We start from the raw sequence: 14,657 nt of genomic DNA, 5'->3' as shown, positions 1-14,657 counted from the left end.
CCCAGTGCAGCACCGGGCTCTGTGATGTGGAAGGGCTGGTGCAGGCAGTGCCTGGCAGCAGGAGCGTGTGCTGGGCTGTGTTTGATGGGGAGCCCGCTGTGCTTGCCTGGCTCCCTGCCTGCTCTCCCCGTGCCTTCTCCTGTCCTGGTACCTGGCCAAGCAAGCCAGCTCGCTGCAGAGCACAGTGCTGACCCATCGCCCTGGCCAAACACGGGCTGCCGTGCCGCTCCCTGCTTTGCTGGCAGCACCACTGTGTTTTATTTCAGATGAGTAATATCGATTAGTGCCGGGTCGAGGACTTCGAGTGATATCAGTGGCATCACACACCCTGGCCTTGAACTGCAAAGTGAAAGTGAGGTCAAACACCTTCCTGCCATCACGCATGGCTCCTGGGAAAAGAGGTCCAGCAGTTCCCTGAGGATGCTCACAGGGAGCCTGCCCCAGCCAGGGCAGAGCTGAGACCTGGTCCTGATACAAGGGTGCTGCTGCCTGTCCTTCTGTGGACAGAGACACCCCTTGGCTGTCTCTCCTCCACAGGCAGAGACCACACTTTCAATTTTAGATCTCATTCACCTGCACACTCAGCCTTTGCTTATGGGCTGGGTTACGAGCACGGTGCTGCCTGCACCCATCACCCCAACCCCTCACTGGGCTCCACTGCCTGAGCTCATGGTCCGCTCCCACCTCCCAGGCACCCATTTATCCCAACCAACCCGAGTGCCCAGCCCTGGTTTATCATCCACACCGCAGCAGGGCCCTCCCCACAGCCCCCCAGCCAAAGGGATGGGGCTGTTGCACCACGCTGGCTCTGCTGTGCTTCCTGCCATTGTGCAGCTCCGTTACGACAGCAGCAGTGGGGCAGACACCGGCTCCTCATGCTTCCGACCAGGGAAGCTGTTCGCTTCCGCAGCGCCGGCACAGCTTGCATGTGGGTGCTGTGCTGGGTACCCCACACTGAAACCACCACAGGACACATGGTCATGCTTCATTACTATTTATTTACTTGCTATTAATAAGGAAAGTATTAGCTACTATGGAGATCTAGTGGAAGGCGTCCCTGCTTACGGCAGGGGAGGTGGACTAAATGATTTTTAAAGGTCCCTTAAACCTAAACTATTCTATATGGTTCTATGAAATGTCCTACAGTAGGAAAGGAGAAATGATTAACCATTAAATGATAGTTTTAAAGTAGTTTTAAAGTTTTAAAGCAGAAAGTGCCCAGTAGAGCTGTTTCAGCAGCAGTAAGTCACTTATAACAAACAGCTGGTCTTTTTACTGTTCACTACTAAGCTGCACTTCAAGAAAGACGCTGCTCACCATGTCAAAAGTTTTTCTGCTTAGCCCTGTAGAGCAACCAGAAACAGATGACTGCATCCTTGGCCAGCACAGCAAAGCTTGGGCACACAAGGTCGCAGCTTTGAGAACATCATGCGGCCATGAAAGCCTGCAGAGGAGCAAGCAGCTCTGCTGAGCTGTGCTTCATCCCTCCCCACATGAACGTTCGAGATGTGCCTTCCCCTGAGGTCCAGGATAAACAGAGTGGGCTGTGGAAAGACTCAGCCCCTACAGAAGGCAACAGCACATATGGCTTGGGAAGGACTTCACATTACCTCCTCTATCCAAACCGGGAGCTGTGCCCATGGCTCAAAAGCTAGCAGGAACAGGCGACACGCAGGGCCTGTTGCAATGGCAGGATCACTCATTGTGGGAGCACTGAAGGGCAGCTCCCTATCTCACACCTAGAAATCAGGCAACGCTGCAGGATTAAGGGGAAGGGGCAAGGGACAGATGTTTGTGGCCACCAGACACAGTAAGATCTAGCTTGTTCACCTCCACCTGGGCAAAGAAGCAGCGGGACAATAGACTCCATCCAGCTAGTGCAGACTAACTAACAGCAACCTCAGACCTGACCACCTTCACCCTCCATGCCACAGCCCATCCCTGCGAGCCACAGGGATGCACTCTGAGCTGCAGGCCGTGCCAGCAGCTATAGCAAAATTGGCAGTTTTCTATTCTATCTCAGATGGAGTCCTGCTGTAGAAACACAGAGCAAAGCGTGAGAGGAGGAATACCTCCCCGATAAACCCCCTGAGCTGCCAGCAACTAAGGGAGTATTCAGAAGAATCTACTTTGATGGATTATCCGCTAAGGCTTCGATGGAACTAAGGCGGCTCTGCTCGCTCCTTCCCGGCAGGATGCCCAGGGTCACCCCGAGATGCAGGAGGTAGCGGCAGAAGTCACACCTGCATGGTGTTGCAGGATGACCCCGCTGGGGCAGCACGATGGGTCCGCTCCTGCCTCTTCCCCTTCCACAAGACAAGGACCTCTGCCTACAAAGGGCTGCCCTGGGAGTGCTGCTCCTGAGGCTCAAAGGGAACCAGCTCGAAGCCAGCTGCTGCCAGAGCATCAGATGATGAATTGCTGTTGAAAGAATATTTGGGATTGGTGTTGGTGTACCATGGCCCTCTTCCCATCATTGACTGGGGGTGCCCAACCCAAGTGAGGGGTCCTCAGGCTCTGGGCCTGTCATCCCCAGCCTCCCACCGTCCTGCCCTGAGCATGGGCCACCACAGAGCCCACAAGAGGGGAACCAGGGCTGCCTCCTCCCAGGGGAAGCAGGGAAGAGGATGCTGTGCTTGAAGCACGGCTTGTGCTCCAAGAGGGACTGGATCCCTCTAGTTCTTGTACCGCCTCTTGTACCCCAAGGCAGGCCTCTGCAACGGGGCTGAGGAAGAGCCCAGAGCTGAGCCAAACCTAGTGGTCACCCCAGCGAGGGGGTGCTGGGCTGGAGGTGCCCCAGGGTTGAGGCTGTCTATGGGGAAGGAGGGCAGCGCTTCGCCTGGAGCCGTGTTTCGGCCCTCAGGCACTCACCTTCAAGATCCAGCCCTGACCTGATGCGTTCAACCAAGCAGGCATTGGGCGAGAAAAAGACACTGAAGGACAGAATCACCTGGAAACAGATGAGCACAGATCTCAGCAAAGGGCACGGATAGGCATCACTGGCTGCGATAAACATCTCCCTCCCAAACTTGTAAGGGCAGCAGAGACCCCTTCATAGACATTGGGGCTGAAGCCACTCACCGTCATGTAGGTTTTTGCCACGGCAGTCCTGAAAGTGGGCTGGTCCACAAATGCCTGCAGCTTTCGCAGCTGGACGAACAGTGACCTGCAGAACAGCAGGCAACACAGGTTAACACAGCAGCTAAACCAAGGGCTGCATGCTCCCCTACTCCCCCCACTTTGCAGGCCACGGTCCCAAAGAAGAGGAACAGCTCTTCCCATCACATCTGCCAGGTCCAACAAGAAGTACTTACCTGTTCTGCTTCTGCAGCACCTGCACCTTCTTCTCCAGCCTCTGGTTCTGAGCCATGCAGGCTGCCACCCTTCGCAGGAGAGATGAACAGCACAGAGGGAAAACAGAGAGGCTTTGTTAGTTAGAGAGTGACACTTCACTCTGCTTTGGGGAGGGGTAAGCCCTGCCCAGTCCTGCAGAGAAGCACCACATGAATCTCTAAGGATGCTCGGTCCTAGTGGCACACCAGCCCTGCACATCCACGATGACAGGCCAGCACCAGGCTTGAACAGAGCAAGCTCTGTGTCATCTCCAAGGGGAAGCAAGCAGGGCAAGCGATGCCCTGAGCTTCTGAGCACCCAGAGGGTCTGCCTCATTTTGTGTGTAGAGTGGCAAGACCCCAGCAGCAGCACAGCACGGCTGCTTGTGCCCAGTTCCCCTGCTCCCAATCCCCAGCCATGCAGTCAGCACAACTAATACTGTTTTGCATTAGCTGGAGAGCAGCCCTTCTCTGTGACCCAGTGGGTTCTGTTTTCCTTCCCCTCGTTATCAGGCCCTGAAGGACCCACGCACCAACTAGACAAACCCCCCAGATTTCTCATTCCCTTCCCGCCCCACCGCAAGGATTCTGGGTGAAAGGACGCTTATTCCCCTTTGTTGCCGGCCTTGATGGTCCCTGGCACCTTGCCATCCCCAGTGTGTTGATGACCCCGTCACAGAGCAGGGAAGCGTAACAGCACAGAAAGTACTGTCCTTAGTATGAAGCACTTATAGATCCTAAGAGGGAACCTGAAGCTGGTGCTGAGCAGTGAGACCGAGGACACCCTTGGTCAGGAGCACCTCCATCACCATATGTCTCCCCTCATGATTGAGGGAGTGACTCATATTCCTTTATGTAATTTTTGAGCCTAGATTGTGATTGCTATATTGATACAGAAAACTGTGTGTTAAGATCTGACCTGATCTGTAGTGGGTCCATGTGATAAAAAATCCTAAGTCAAGTATGTATTAGGATCTAGGTGATTAGAAATTATAAGTTGTATTATAAATTCTGTATTACACTGGTAATACAGAGATTAGAGATTTTTAGAGATTATTAGAGTTTATTAGAGATTATTAGATTATTAGAGATTTTACTACATTCATTGTGCTTGCAGAAATCCCATGCCACTCTAATAACAAATTCTGTGCTATACTAATCATAATACGTTAAGAAAACAAAGATTTAATTGAGATTTTATTTAAGCCTGAAGAAGAAAAAGCTCTGGGGAGACCTTAAAGCAGCTTGCAGTACTTAAAAAATTAAGTCTACAGGAAAGACAGAGAGGGAAGTTTTACAAGGGTAGGTAGGGATAGGAAAGGGGGGATGCCTTTAAAGTGAAAAAGGGGAGATTTAGAACAGATATAAAGAAGTTCTTCCCTGTGAGGGTGCTGAGGCGCTGGCACAGGGTGCCCAGAGAAGCTGTGGCTGCCCCATCCCTGGCAGTGTTCAAGGCCAGGTTGGACACAGGGGCTTGGAGCAACCTGCTCTAGTGCAAGGTGTCTCTGCCCATGGCAGGGAGTTGGAAACGCATGAGCTTTAAGGCCTCTTACAACACAAACACGCGATTCTACGAAATTACAGTTTAGCGCTGTCATCACTCTGCCAAGTACCCGTAAAAGAACCTGTCTGTCCCCCCAGTGCTGGGTGACACTGCTGTGTGCCCCTACTTGTTTTCCAGGTGGTCCATGTTGCTCTTCTTCCTGCGATAAATATTCTGGGGTGACTGCCTGTTCCGGACCTTCCGACGTACCTTCGTCAGAAGCTGGTCTTTAGCCTGCAAGGGTCATTTCTCCTTAGGAGCAACCGTTGTCAATACAGCCATCATAAACCCTGCATACACCTCAAAGCTCAACCCTTCTGTTTTACCCTCTGTCTGAGCCCCCCCCCAGCAAAGCAGGGCTGCTGATGTGGACAGCAGCTTCTCCAGCGTAGCAAAAGCGAGGCATACCTAAGGGAGATGAAAAGCATACAGCTCACAAGCCACTAGGCAAGTGGGTAAAATAATAGGTTGGAGGCACTTGTGGTATAACTGCCTCCTGCAAGCAGTCGTGAGCGGGGAGATTGAAGCAGCCAGGTCTCGTTGCTCTTTGTATCTACCTGATTAGCAAAGCTGAGCCTGCTGTACACGTGAACATCCCCAAGGCCTTGAAGGGTAGAAAAGAACACCAAAGCCTACCCCACGCTGCCTCAACACAGCACCTGGGCTCTCATGAAAATACCATCCTGCATTTTCAAACCCCTGCTCTGGCTGAAGCATTCGAGTGGTCCAAGCATGTTCGGGAAAGACAGATTGTAGCAAGGACTCACTTGGGTCAGTGGCAGATAAGAAAAACTTTCACCCATCAGGAGTTGCTTCTGCTCCTCGGTCAGGACCAGCTCTGGGATGTTTGCCTAGAAAACAGTAAGAATATGCCTGCTGAGAATACAAAGTAAAAGGAGTCTATCCCAGGGCAGAAGACATGCAGAAAGCACGCAGAAACAAGATCAGCTCTACCAAAGAGGCATCATGCTTTCCTCAGAGATATCCCTCACAGAAAGCAAGCCAGGAGAGAAGAGGAGATGTGAGTAGAAGCAAAGGCTGGGGCTCGCATGCATGGCAATCCTTACCTGCATAATGGCAGCAGGCTCAACCTGGGGTATGGCATCCACAGGAGCTGGAATGGGGAAAACAGAGCTCTGTAGGAGGGCCTCACTTGTGCCTTCCACTCCCTCCCAAGTGTCTGGGGAAGGAAAGTAGAGTGCAACGCTGCGCCTCCGCGAGGCTGCACCCGACCAGTCAGCTCTGAGTAGCATCAAACTGCAATATTACGGCAGCTGAAAGCTACTACACATGGTGCTCTCCATTGCTTCCTGGCACCCACCCAAAAAACCCCAGTGTGGGACTGCTTTTGTGCCTGCAGCCAGGACAGAAAGAGCCCGTGCGCATCACTTACCGACACCAATGGATGTATCGTCCTCTGCCATGTCTACTCCTGCCAGGTCAGCTGCCATGCTTTGCAGCATAGACCAATCCCAGTGGAGGGAATAGTTGTGATCAGCCTGCACGATTTCTGAGCCCTGGGCGTCGATGGCAAAGTCACTGCCAGGAAAGTCGATGCCAGAACTCGGGAACTGAAGTTGATCCTCAGGAACGGTGTTGCCACTATCAGCAGGTAGATAAACCTGCACCGTGCCTGCCCCATCTTGAAAGGGATTCAGAATGGACGTGATGAAATCATCCATATCCTTGTCCAGAGGCTGTGGAGAAAAAGCTTTTACTCAGCAGAGAGTCAAACCTCCTTAATCACAACCCAGCAGCAACTCCTCCCAAACAACTCACCTCAGGCTCCGGCAGCCCCCAGTCTTCCAGCAGATCATTGTCCCCCACTGGGATTTCAGGCATAAAACAACCTTCCTTCAGGAGGAAGTCAAGCAGGTCATCATCTGCCAGGAGAGCCAGTTCATCTGGGCATGACATCTGAGCAGGACACTCAAAGTGAGCACAGGCACCGGCGAGACACCAGAACTCCTTCTAGATGTCCCTCAGCCCCTGCAGAGTCTCCTGTGCAATGGCAACGGCTGCCGGGGCTCTGCAGCAACAACAAGACCTTGAATATATCCCCAACAAAGCCATTATGCAAGCACTGGTGGTCCCAGAACACCGGTTTCCCCATCGGACTATTGGGACCCAGCCACAGCAACAGGTGAAGTATTAAAAGAAGTTAGCATTATATTATATTATATCATGTTATATCATATTATATAATATCTAATATAACATAACATAACATAATGTAACATAATGTAAAATATAATACAATATAATATAATACAATATAATATAACATAACATAACATAACATAACATAATATAATATAATATAATATAATATAATATTAGCAGGGGGGTTGGAACTAGATGATCTTAAGGTCCTTTCCAACCCAAAATATTCTATGATTCTATGATTCTATAATTCTATAATTCTATGATTCTACCATATGATATGATATGATATGATATTATATGATATATTATCTTACATTATATATCAATTTATGTTATATGTCAATGTACATTCTATGTCAATTTATATTCTGTCAATTTATATTCTATATCACTTTATATTCTATATCACTTTATATTCTGTATCACTTTATATTCTATGTCAATTTATGCTATATATCAATTTACATTACATTATCATTATGTGGTTAACTAAAAAGGTTTTGTTAATGATTAAACAATGATCAAAGATAATCAGTGAGTGGCAATTAAATGATAATAAATGGTGATTAAACGATCATAGAATAGTAATTAAACAGTGATTTGACAGTGATTTAAATGATGGTTTAAACAACAATTTAGACAGTGGTGAAACGTTCTGCTACTTACTACACTTGAAATAATTAAGCTATGGCTGGATACATATAAATTCATAGAATCCTAGACTGGTTTGGGTTGGAAGGGACCCTTAAAGATCACCTAGTTCTAATCTCAGTGCCACGGGCAGGGACCCCTTCCACTAGACCGGATTGCTCAAAGCCCTGTTAAACCCCGTCTATGATGAGTTACTTTGATTAGCCGGCTCATAAGAAATTAGGCTGCAATATTCCCACATTCATTGGTGAAGAATTACACTCTTACACGGACTTACACAGTTCATTTTAGCACTGGTATTTCTATAGTTTAAGGGCACTGTTTGTTCTCTTTGCTCCTCATTATCTCCGGCACCACCAGCAAACTGATCAGATTTAGCAACAAAACTCCTATGTCGCTAATATACTTTTAGGCTGAATGTAAGCAAAACACGACTTACCTCGCTGTAGTATCAAGGTATCAGATGGTGTGTGAAGGGACTCTCAGCCGCAGGTATCAGATGCTGAGTGAAGAGTCTCTCAGTCTCCAGGAGCAACTTTGGCAGACGTCTGCTCCTGGAGAGATCCCTGCTGTGCAGCGCGCCGCTGTACAGGAGACTTCAGTGGGCACAGGGAGGCGAAAATTATTTATAGGATGAAGCGATGGACTCGTAGTCAAACCCCACTTGGTGTTTTTGCAGCTGTGTCGGTTTTAGTTTTGTCTAGCCCCAGCTTGGGCTGGTGCTGCTATCTCCTGATAAGATGTGTCCTGAACTCCTTGGTCCCTGAGAAGATGCGGCCTTGCATGGTTCTCATGGTTTACACAACAGAGCCGGTGTAGGTCAGGCCTGCTTGACCGTGATGCCTGAACCAGAGCTCTGCTCGCTCATCCATGGGGGGCATCCATTATACCTCCCCCTAGCGTCCATAAGCTTTTACTCACTGCCAGCTGTCACAGTCCAAAAAACACCTGAACCAACATCCCCAAAACCAAAAAAATCCCACCCAAAAAAAAAAGAAAGGTGCTGTGCCAGCTGCTCGGGAGCAAAGCAGGCAGGTGGTAAGGGGCTGCCGCGTCCGGCCAGCAGAAAGCGGAGCAGCGAGGGGAAGGGGCACGGGGCAGAGCCCGGGCAGAGCCAGGGCACATTGCTTCTACACACAAACTGATGCCTTTCGGTCCAGGAGCCGTGCGCCGGGCACGGAAAACCGGGGCAGACGGCAGCGGGTAAGGTATGAGGAAGGGAACATAAGACGTTACCCCGCCCGGACAACCCACCCGACGGAGGCCGAGGAGCCTCTCACCGCGGGGCTGGACCGCGGCTTAACCGCAGCCCGCGGGGCTCGGGCAGCACGGGCAGCGCAGCCTGTCAGCGCGGCGCCGAGCCAGGGGCACTGGGGAAGTACCGCAGCCCACCGGAGGGTGTCAGCGCCGCCGCACCCGACTCCCCTGCCCCGCCGCCGGCCGTCCCGCGGGGACCCCCCTAGGGACTAGCAGGGCCCCTCCGCGGCGCCGCCGGTCGCGGTCCCCCCTTTCCCCGCGGTCCCCCAACCCCGCCCCGCCTTCGCCTCCGCACGGCACCGACGGGTGACGTCCCGCCTACCGGCGAGCCCCGCGCGCCGGGGGCCCGCCCCTCCCGCCGGTGTCACCGGTTGCCCCGGGGGGCAACGGGGATGTTATGGGGGGGGGGGTGTTGGACGGGGGTACTCCGAGATGGGCGAGGGACCCGAAGGGGTGGGGGTGTGGGGGGGGGGAGCGCAGCTGGGACCCGAGGCAAAGGCGCCGAGCGCCGGGCCGGGCCCCGCCGGTACCAGGCAGCGGTAGCCCTGTGCGCGGTGCCGCGCTGCGGGAGCAGCGGGCGGAGCGCAGCCCCGGTGCCGCACGGTGCCGAACCTAGCTGTGCCGCCCGGCGGCGCACCGTGCCCTGGCGCATGCGCGGCGGGGGGCGGCGGGGCGGGAAGCGGGTGGTGCCGCCCCGCTGCGCTCCGCACAGCCTCGGCGGGGCCGCCGCGCTGCTCCTGGCCGCGCACAGGTACGGGGACCGGGCAGCGGGGACACACCGGGGCCCGGGGAGGGGGGGACAGGGATAAGGGGGCCCGGGGACCGGCCGTGCCCCGGTTCCCGGGGGGCTGCCGGAAACGGATGTCCCGGGGGGAGCCTAACCCCCACCCCCCCCCCCCCAGCCCCGTCCGGTTACTGGGAAATGAGGGGGGAGTAGCGTCCCGGTTACCGGGATCGCTCTGCCCCACCGGGGCTGCTCTGCGGTCACACAGGGGGTTTCGGGGGCTGGACACGCCTTGGTCTGGGTTAGGGGCGCGCCCCGTCGCCCCCGGGGCTGGCGGCACCCGAGCACCGACGCCCACCGGCGGACACGGAGCAGCGCGGGCCGGGTCCGGCGCCGTTAATGCCGGCCCCGTATTTGCTCTGCCCCAGAATAACCGTCGCAGGCCTCGGCCAGAAGCCTCCGCTTCAGGCCCCGTCCAGCATCCCCGCCTCGGGGGTCCCTGGGGACCGGGCGGGAGAAGCTTGGCCGTGGCCCCCTCGAACCGAGGGGACTGCGGGGGGAACCGTGCGAAGCGTTCCCCCCGTGTTTCCTGCCCTCCCTTGGCCGGGGGAAGCGAGAGGGAAGGGTGTCTCCCGCCCGCGGCGTGGCTTTGGGTGGGGACGCCCGAGGACACGCTCCCGGTGGCAGTGCCGCAGCACGGGGAGGTCACCCCGGCAGCTCCCGCCCGTGTCCCGGGATGGGGCGCTGGGATGGGTGCTGTGCGGCGGGACCGAGCCCCATCGGTATCCACCGTGTCCCGGCTGGAGCTGCTAAGCCGGCAAGGGAAACACAGCCCTGTCCACTGCCTGTTCCCTGCCCCATTCCGTGCGTGTTCCCTGCCGGATCCCGCCCGTGCCACTGCGAGCTCCCTGTCCCTTTGAATCTGCCGGCAGGATGTCTACATGCTTCTGCTGTGGCTTCATCGCTGGCTGTTAGACCCATATTTGGTAGCAATAATTGTTTACTCCTTTCTCCTCTCCTCGAGCCTTGCTGCTTAAGGAGGGGAGGGGTCATATTTTTGGGATCTCGAGCTTCGCCAGAGCCAATGGGTTGCCCGGTAAAAGGTCTGGTCCCCCCACTTCCTGCAGGCCATGGGGTGAACCCCCCGAAGTGCTAAATGAGCAGGGATGAGCATTGGGCAAGCACCGAGCTTGCTCACCAAGTGGCAAGGCTTTGGTGCATCCCAAAGATTTGGGGAAGGGCAGTGGGAAGGTGGAGGAAGAGGGAACTTGTGGTGCACCCTCTTTTCCAGAGCTGAGCTTTGCCGGATGCTGGTGGAGAAATGCCCCCCAGAACCCAGCAATGCTCTGTTCTCTCTTGCTTTCCCCTTTCTGCCTGGCTGGTGACATGGTGGTGAGCAACTGAATGCTCAACTCACTTCCCCTGGTGACTGTGGGTGCCCGGATCGGGTGAGAACACACACTGCACCCCAAAGTGCTGCTTTTGGGGTGCTGTGCCAGCTGGCTAAGGATACAGGAGAGGCTGGGGATGGAGTCCTGCCCTTGCTCACACCCATGGTTGCCTGATGGTGGGCAGCCGAGGGGTGCTGCCCCATCCCTTTGGAGGACAGGGGATGCCAGGCAGGAGCGGACAGGCCTGGGGATGCATGGGAAACAGCAGCAGTTAACAGCCAGAGCCGCTGTCATCCTCCGTCTCTGCTGCTGTCCCCTGCCTGTTCCCATCACCAGGCAGGGCTGCCCATCTGGTGGGGGTGAGAGGATGCTCCTGCCCCTGGGTAAGAGCCTCAGCTGGAAGAAGCCATCTTCCATCTGACGTGGACATGCAGCTGGGGAAGAGGAACTGGGCCGAATGGTGTCAGCAGCGGGGCCGGGGCAGCCGGCTCAGCCTTCCCCGGGTGCGGGGCTGAGCCACCCATGTGCCTGCCATGGTCCTATATGGAGAACCCAGCCAGAGCCGGCTCTGGCTTCTTAACCAGGTTAATTTTTGACCCAGTTCATTGTGCTGATGTGCCAGCAAACGTGGTGGCCTGATACCTGCCTGGCTGTGCCAGTGGCCGGCAACCCCATGCCTGTGGAAAACCCTGGCAGTGGGGTGAATTGCAGCTGATTGTGCTTCCTGCAGCCTGGGGGTGGTCGGAGTGGGGCCTTTCCCAAGCGAGACTTGGCATTGCTGTAATAAAAACCCAATGAACCAACAAACTCAAACCGCATCCACAGCCTCCCTTAGAAAGAGCATGTTAAAAATGGCAAAATCGCCGCGTTTTAAGAGATTTACAGCTTGTTCTGGAAACTGTCCGCAGAGCGTGCCAGCAGGCTGCTGTTGAATTGTTGGTTGATTTTAAGATAAAAACCCTCCTCTGTAACCGTCTTTGCAGCGCTAAACTCGACAGACACAAATATAGCAGCTACGTCACGTGGTGGAAAACTCGCTGTCAGTGGTCTCTGCAGTACATGGTGGTTCCTTGGGCTGCACTGCCTTTAAGCTGAGCCTGGAGACCTCCACACCAGGGTGGTTTTGCCCACCTAAAGCAGGGTGGGATGGAGGCGGCCCTTGGTGGGGTTGGACCCTATGAAGAAGACCCCTCTCCCATTGTGGGATCAGCTCAGGAGCGTGCTGGCAGCTCGAAGGGCTGCAGCTTGTTGTAAAAGGCAGAAGTGTGTTCGTCTGGCTGCCAGCTGGTGGGCTTGCTGCTCCGGTGCCTTATCTGCCTTTGCATACCGACAGCCGATTGAGAACAGGTTTGCTTTGCTCTGGAGGTGAACCAGCACAGAAATCTGGCATGTGTGTGTGTGTGCGTCGAGACTCGGTTTGTTTGTGTTGGTTTTTTTTCCCTTTTCCAGAAGAACAGCTTGAATTTCACTGTTCTTTTCCTTTATTTTTCTGGTCTGCAGCGCCGGGCTCCCACGCTGTCTCATCCGTTGTGTCTCGTCCAGCTTTTCTCTACCCACGTGGGGAGAAGAGAGGTCTGCAGGGGCTGAGCCCTGCGTTGGTGCCCTCGCAGGAGGCAGCAGAGACACAAACCCTGTGTGATTAACTGCTGACAAATCTCTCCATGGTTTGAGGAGGAGTACTTACGCAGCAGAGAGTGTTCCTGCTTTAGACATTGATGTCAGCAAAGCTCAGCTGCTGGAGCCTGAACTATTTCTGTAGAATATAGGAATTAAAGTGAACCATCTCTCCTTCCTCTGAGGGCTTCCTTGATGGCTTTAGCACCTTCCCTACTGCGCTCTGTTGTTGTAATAGCTCAGGAGTGTCAAGCCTTGAGCATTTATCCTCCTGTGGGGTTTTAGACAGCGTGGCGGCCCCTATGAAGGGTGTGTTAAGGGGTGCCTCCAGCATAGAGGCTGATTTTGGGTGGCCTGGGGAGGGCAAGAGGAGGCTGCAGAAATGGCTGGCCATGGGCTGGCTCCTCTCAGTTCCTCTCTGCTGTTCGGTGACTTCCCCTCCCCTTCCTCCGTGGTCTCTGACCTTGTCCTGTCAGTGGCATGTTCTCCTTTTCCTGCGGAGGGACGGAAAGCAGCTTTATGCTCAACTCGAGATTATTTTTAGATATAGAGAACATGGCCTAGTGACCACAGCAGCCTGCCCTGCCTATGAAATATTCAGAAAGCCTTTTATACAGCAGGGTGTTCCTCGTCCCTGTGGCTCCACAGCTTCACTGGTGCTTCCGGATAGGGGGCCAACGGCACAAGCGGGTGCCTCTTCTGCCTCTTTCCCCCTTGACACCAGGCTCTCTTGCTCCGGACCTGAAATGCATTTCATTCCTTGTCAGCGGAGCCAGTGGGGGCCGCGGGCCTCCGCAGAAACATTGCAGAACGGCTCAGGAATGCAGAGCTGGAGCTGCTCCATGTGCTGGCGGAGGCGGCACACTCCCCTGTCCCTGCCTCCCTTCCTGCACCACCGGCATGGCTTTGTGGCTGTGCAGGAGCAGGACCCTCGCCGTCTGGCTCACTGCTGGACGAAATCAGATGCAGGAGCTTTTTATCCATCACAGATTGTGCCCCTGACCTGCTCAGGTTCATAGTTGGGAGCAACCCACACCGATGTACCCCCTTTTTGCATGGGGGACCGGAGCTGGCAGCGCCATGCAGGGATGCACAGGCTCACTGCTGCTGTGGCAGAGGGAGGCTGCCAGCAAGTCTTGCCCAAGAACCTTAGGCCAGACTGAGGATGCACGTGGCTGATAACCATTCCCTGACAGCCGTAATAGGAGGCCTGGTAGGAGCAGATCAAACAGAAAGAGAACAAGCAGATGTGGTGCAGCTCTTGCATCCTTCCATCAGCTGGGATTTAAAGAGAAGGCAGCCTGGGTGGATGCAGAGCAGGGGTCTCCTTCTCCTCCACGAGCAGGCTCTCAGGGAGAGGAAAAGGCATGTCCCTGCTGGAAAGCATCGGGTTGGGGTCGGCTGGGGACTGGGAATGCTGAGAAAGGCAGGGAGCAGTGGGGCAGGGCTAAGAACCCGTTGCAGGGACCCTGATGTGTAGCAGTGTGGAAAAGCACTGAAAACTGTTGCATAGAGGGCAAAGGAAAGGGCTCTCACAAGCCCTACAAGCTTTGTCAGGCAAGCAGGGTGCTTATTTACACCTCCTTTTCCTTCTGTTATTTCTTAACAATTGTACTCTGCTATAGGAGATCACAGTTCTAATTAGGTGTTAAACCTTGTGTTTTGGAGCCCTGTTGAGGGGTGCGTGTCTGGAGCTGACACACACAGTCTTTAGAGCTTGAAGCTGATCCTTCAAGCTGGACCCAGCATGGGGCCTGTTTCAGGTGGCATGGTGTGGCTCTTACATGCTCTTGCATATGGTCGCTTGCCCTCCTGCACATCCTCCTGAGCACAGATTCCAAGCCCTGGGTTCGTGCAGTAGCTGCTGCCATAGACCCCGCACTCTGAGCACTCACTGTGAGTGGTGCTTCCCCCAGGCAATCATGTTTAATGGTTGAGGTCGGTGCCTGATGCTCTTATCTTGCCTCCCCGAGCAGCTG

The 14,657-nt window shown here is 54.5% G+C and overlaps 2 protein-coding genes across 3 annotated transcripts in view; one reads left to right on the top strand and one right to left on the bottom strand.

Moving 5' to 3' along the window:
- Nucleotides 1-978: 978 nt before the first annotated feature.
- CREB3 (cAMP responsive element binding protein 3) lies at nt 979-9,207 on the bottom strand. Of its 2 annotated transcripts, none has more exons than XM_030512702.1 (10): nt 8,132-9,207; nt 6,655-6,904; nt 6,269-6,572; nt 5,943-5,989; nt 5,643-5,726; nt 5,003-5,109; nt 3,315-3,383; nt 3,082-3,166; nt 2,872-2,950; nt 979-2,421 (listed from the first exon to the last, which is right to left on the bottom strand). In XM_030512702.1, exons 2-10 carry the CDS (start codon nt 6,790-6,792, stop codon nt 2,126-2,128), a joined length of 1,209 nt encoding a protein of 402 aa, XP_030368562.1. In that variant the 5' UTR covers nt 6,793-6,904; nt 8,132-9,207; the 3' UTR covers nt 979-2,125. The 2 variants fall into 2 exon arrangements, with proteins under 2 accessions (XP_030368562.1, XP_030368563.1); XM_030512703.1 differs by having other exon boundaries at nt 6,655-6,792; nt 8,132-8,933.
- Nucleotides 9,208-9,616: 409 nt separating this feature from the next.
- TLN1 (talin 1) overlaps nt 9,617-14,657 on the top strand; it is a 28,577-nt gene continuing 23,536 nt past the window's right edge. Inside the window, exon 1 of the mRNA XM_030512700.1 lies at nt 9,617-9,700. The gene's annotated coding sequence lies outside the window, so the exon portion shown is untranslated. The remainder of the gene's footprint in view (nt 9,701-14,657) is intronic.

This window comes from Strigops habroptila, chromosome Z (genome assembly GCF_004027225.2).
Source record: "Strigops habroptila isolate Jane chromosome Z, bStrHab1.2.pri, whole genome shotgun sequence".
Lineage (NCBI taxonomy): Eukaryota > Metazoa > Chordata > Aves > Psittaciformes > Psittacidae > Strigops > Strigops habroptila.
Note: the sequence above shows the minus strand (reverse complement) of the source record. Positions and strands in the feature narration are given on the sequence as shown.

Bases quoted from the DNA above. Each gene is read 5' to 3' on its own strand.
- CREB3 (XM_030512702.1), bottom strand. From the start codon at position 6,792: ATGTCATGCCCAGATGAACTGGCTCTCCTGGCAGATGATGACCTGCTT. The intron at 5,727-5,942 runs GTAAGGATTGCC...ACTGTTTTCTAG, and splicing joins AGCCTGCTGCCATTATGCAG to GCAAACATCCCAGAGCTGGT. The intron at 2,951-3,081 runs GTGAGTGGCTTC...ATCTGTTTCCAG, and splicing joins TGGCAAAAACCTACATGACG to GTGATTCTGTCCTTCAGTGT.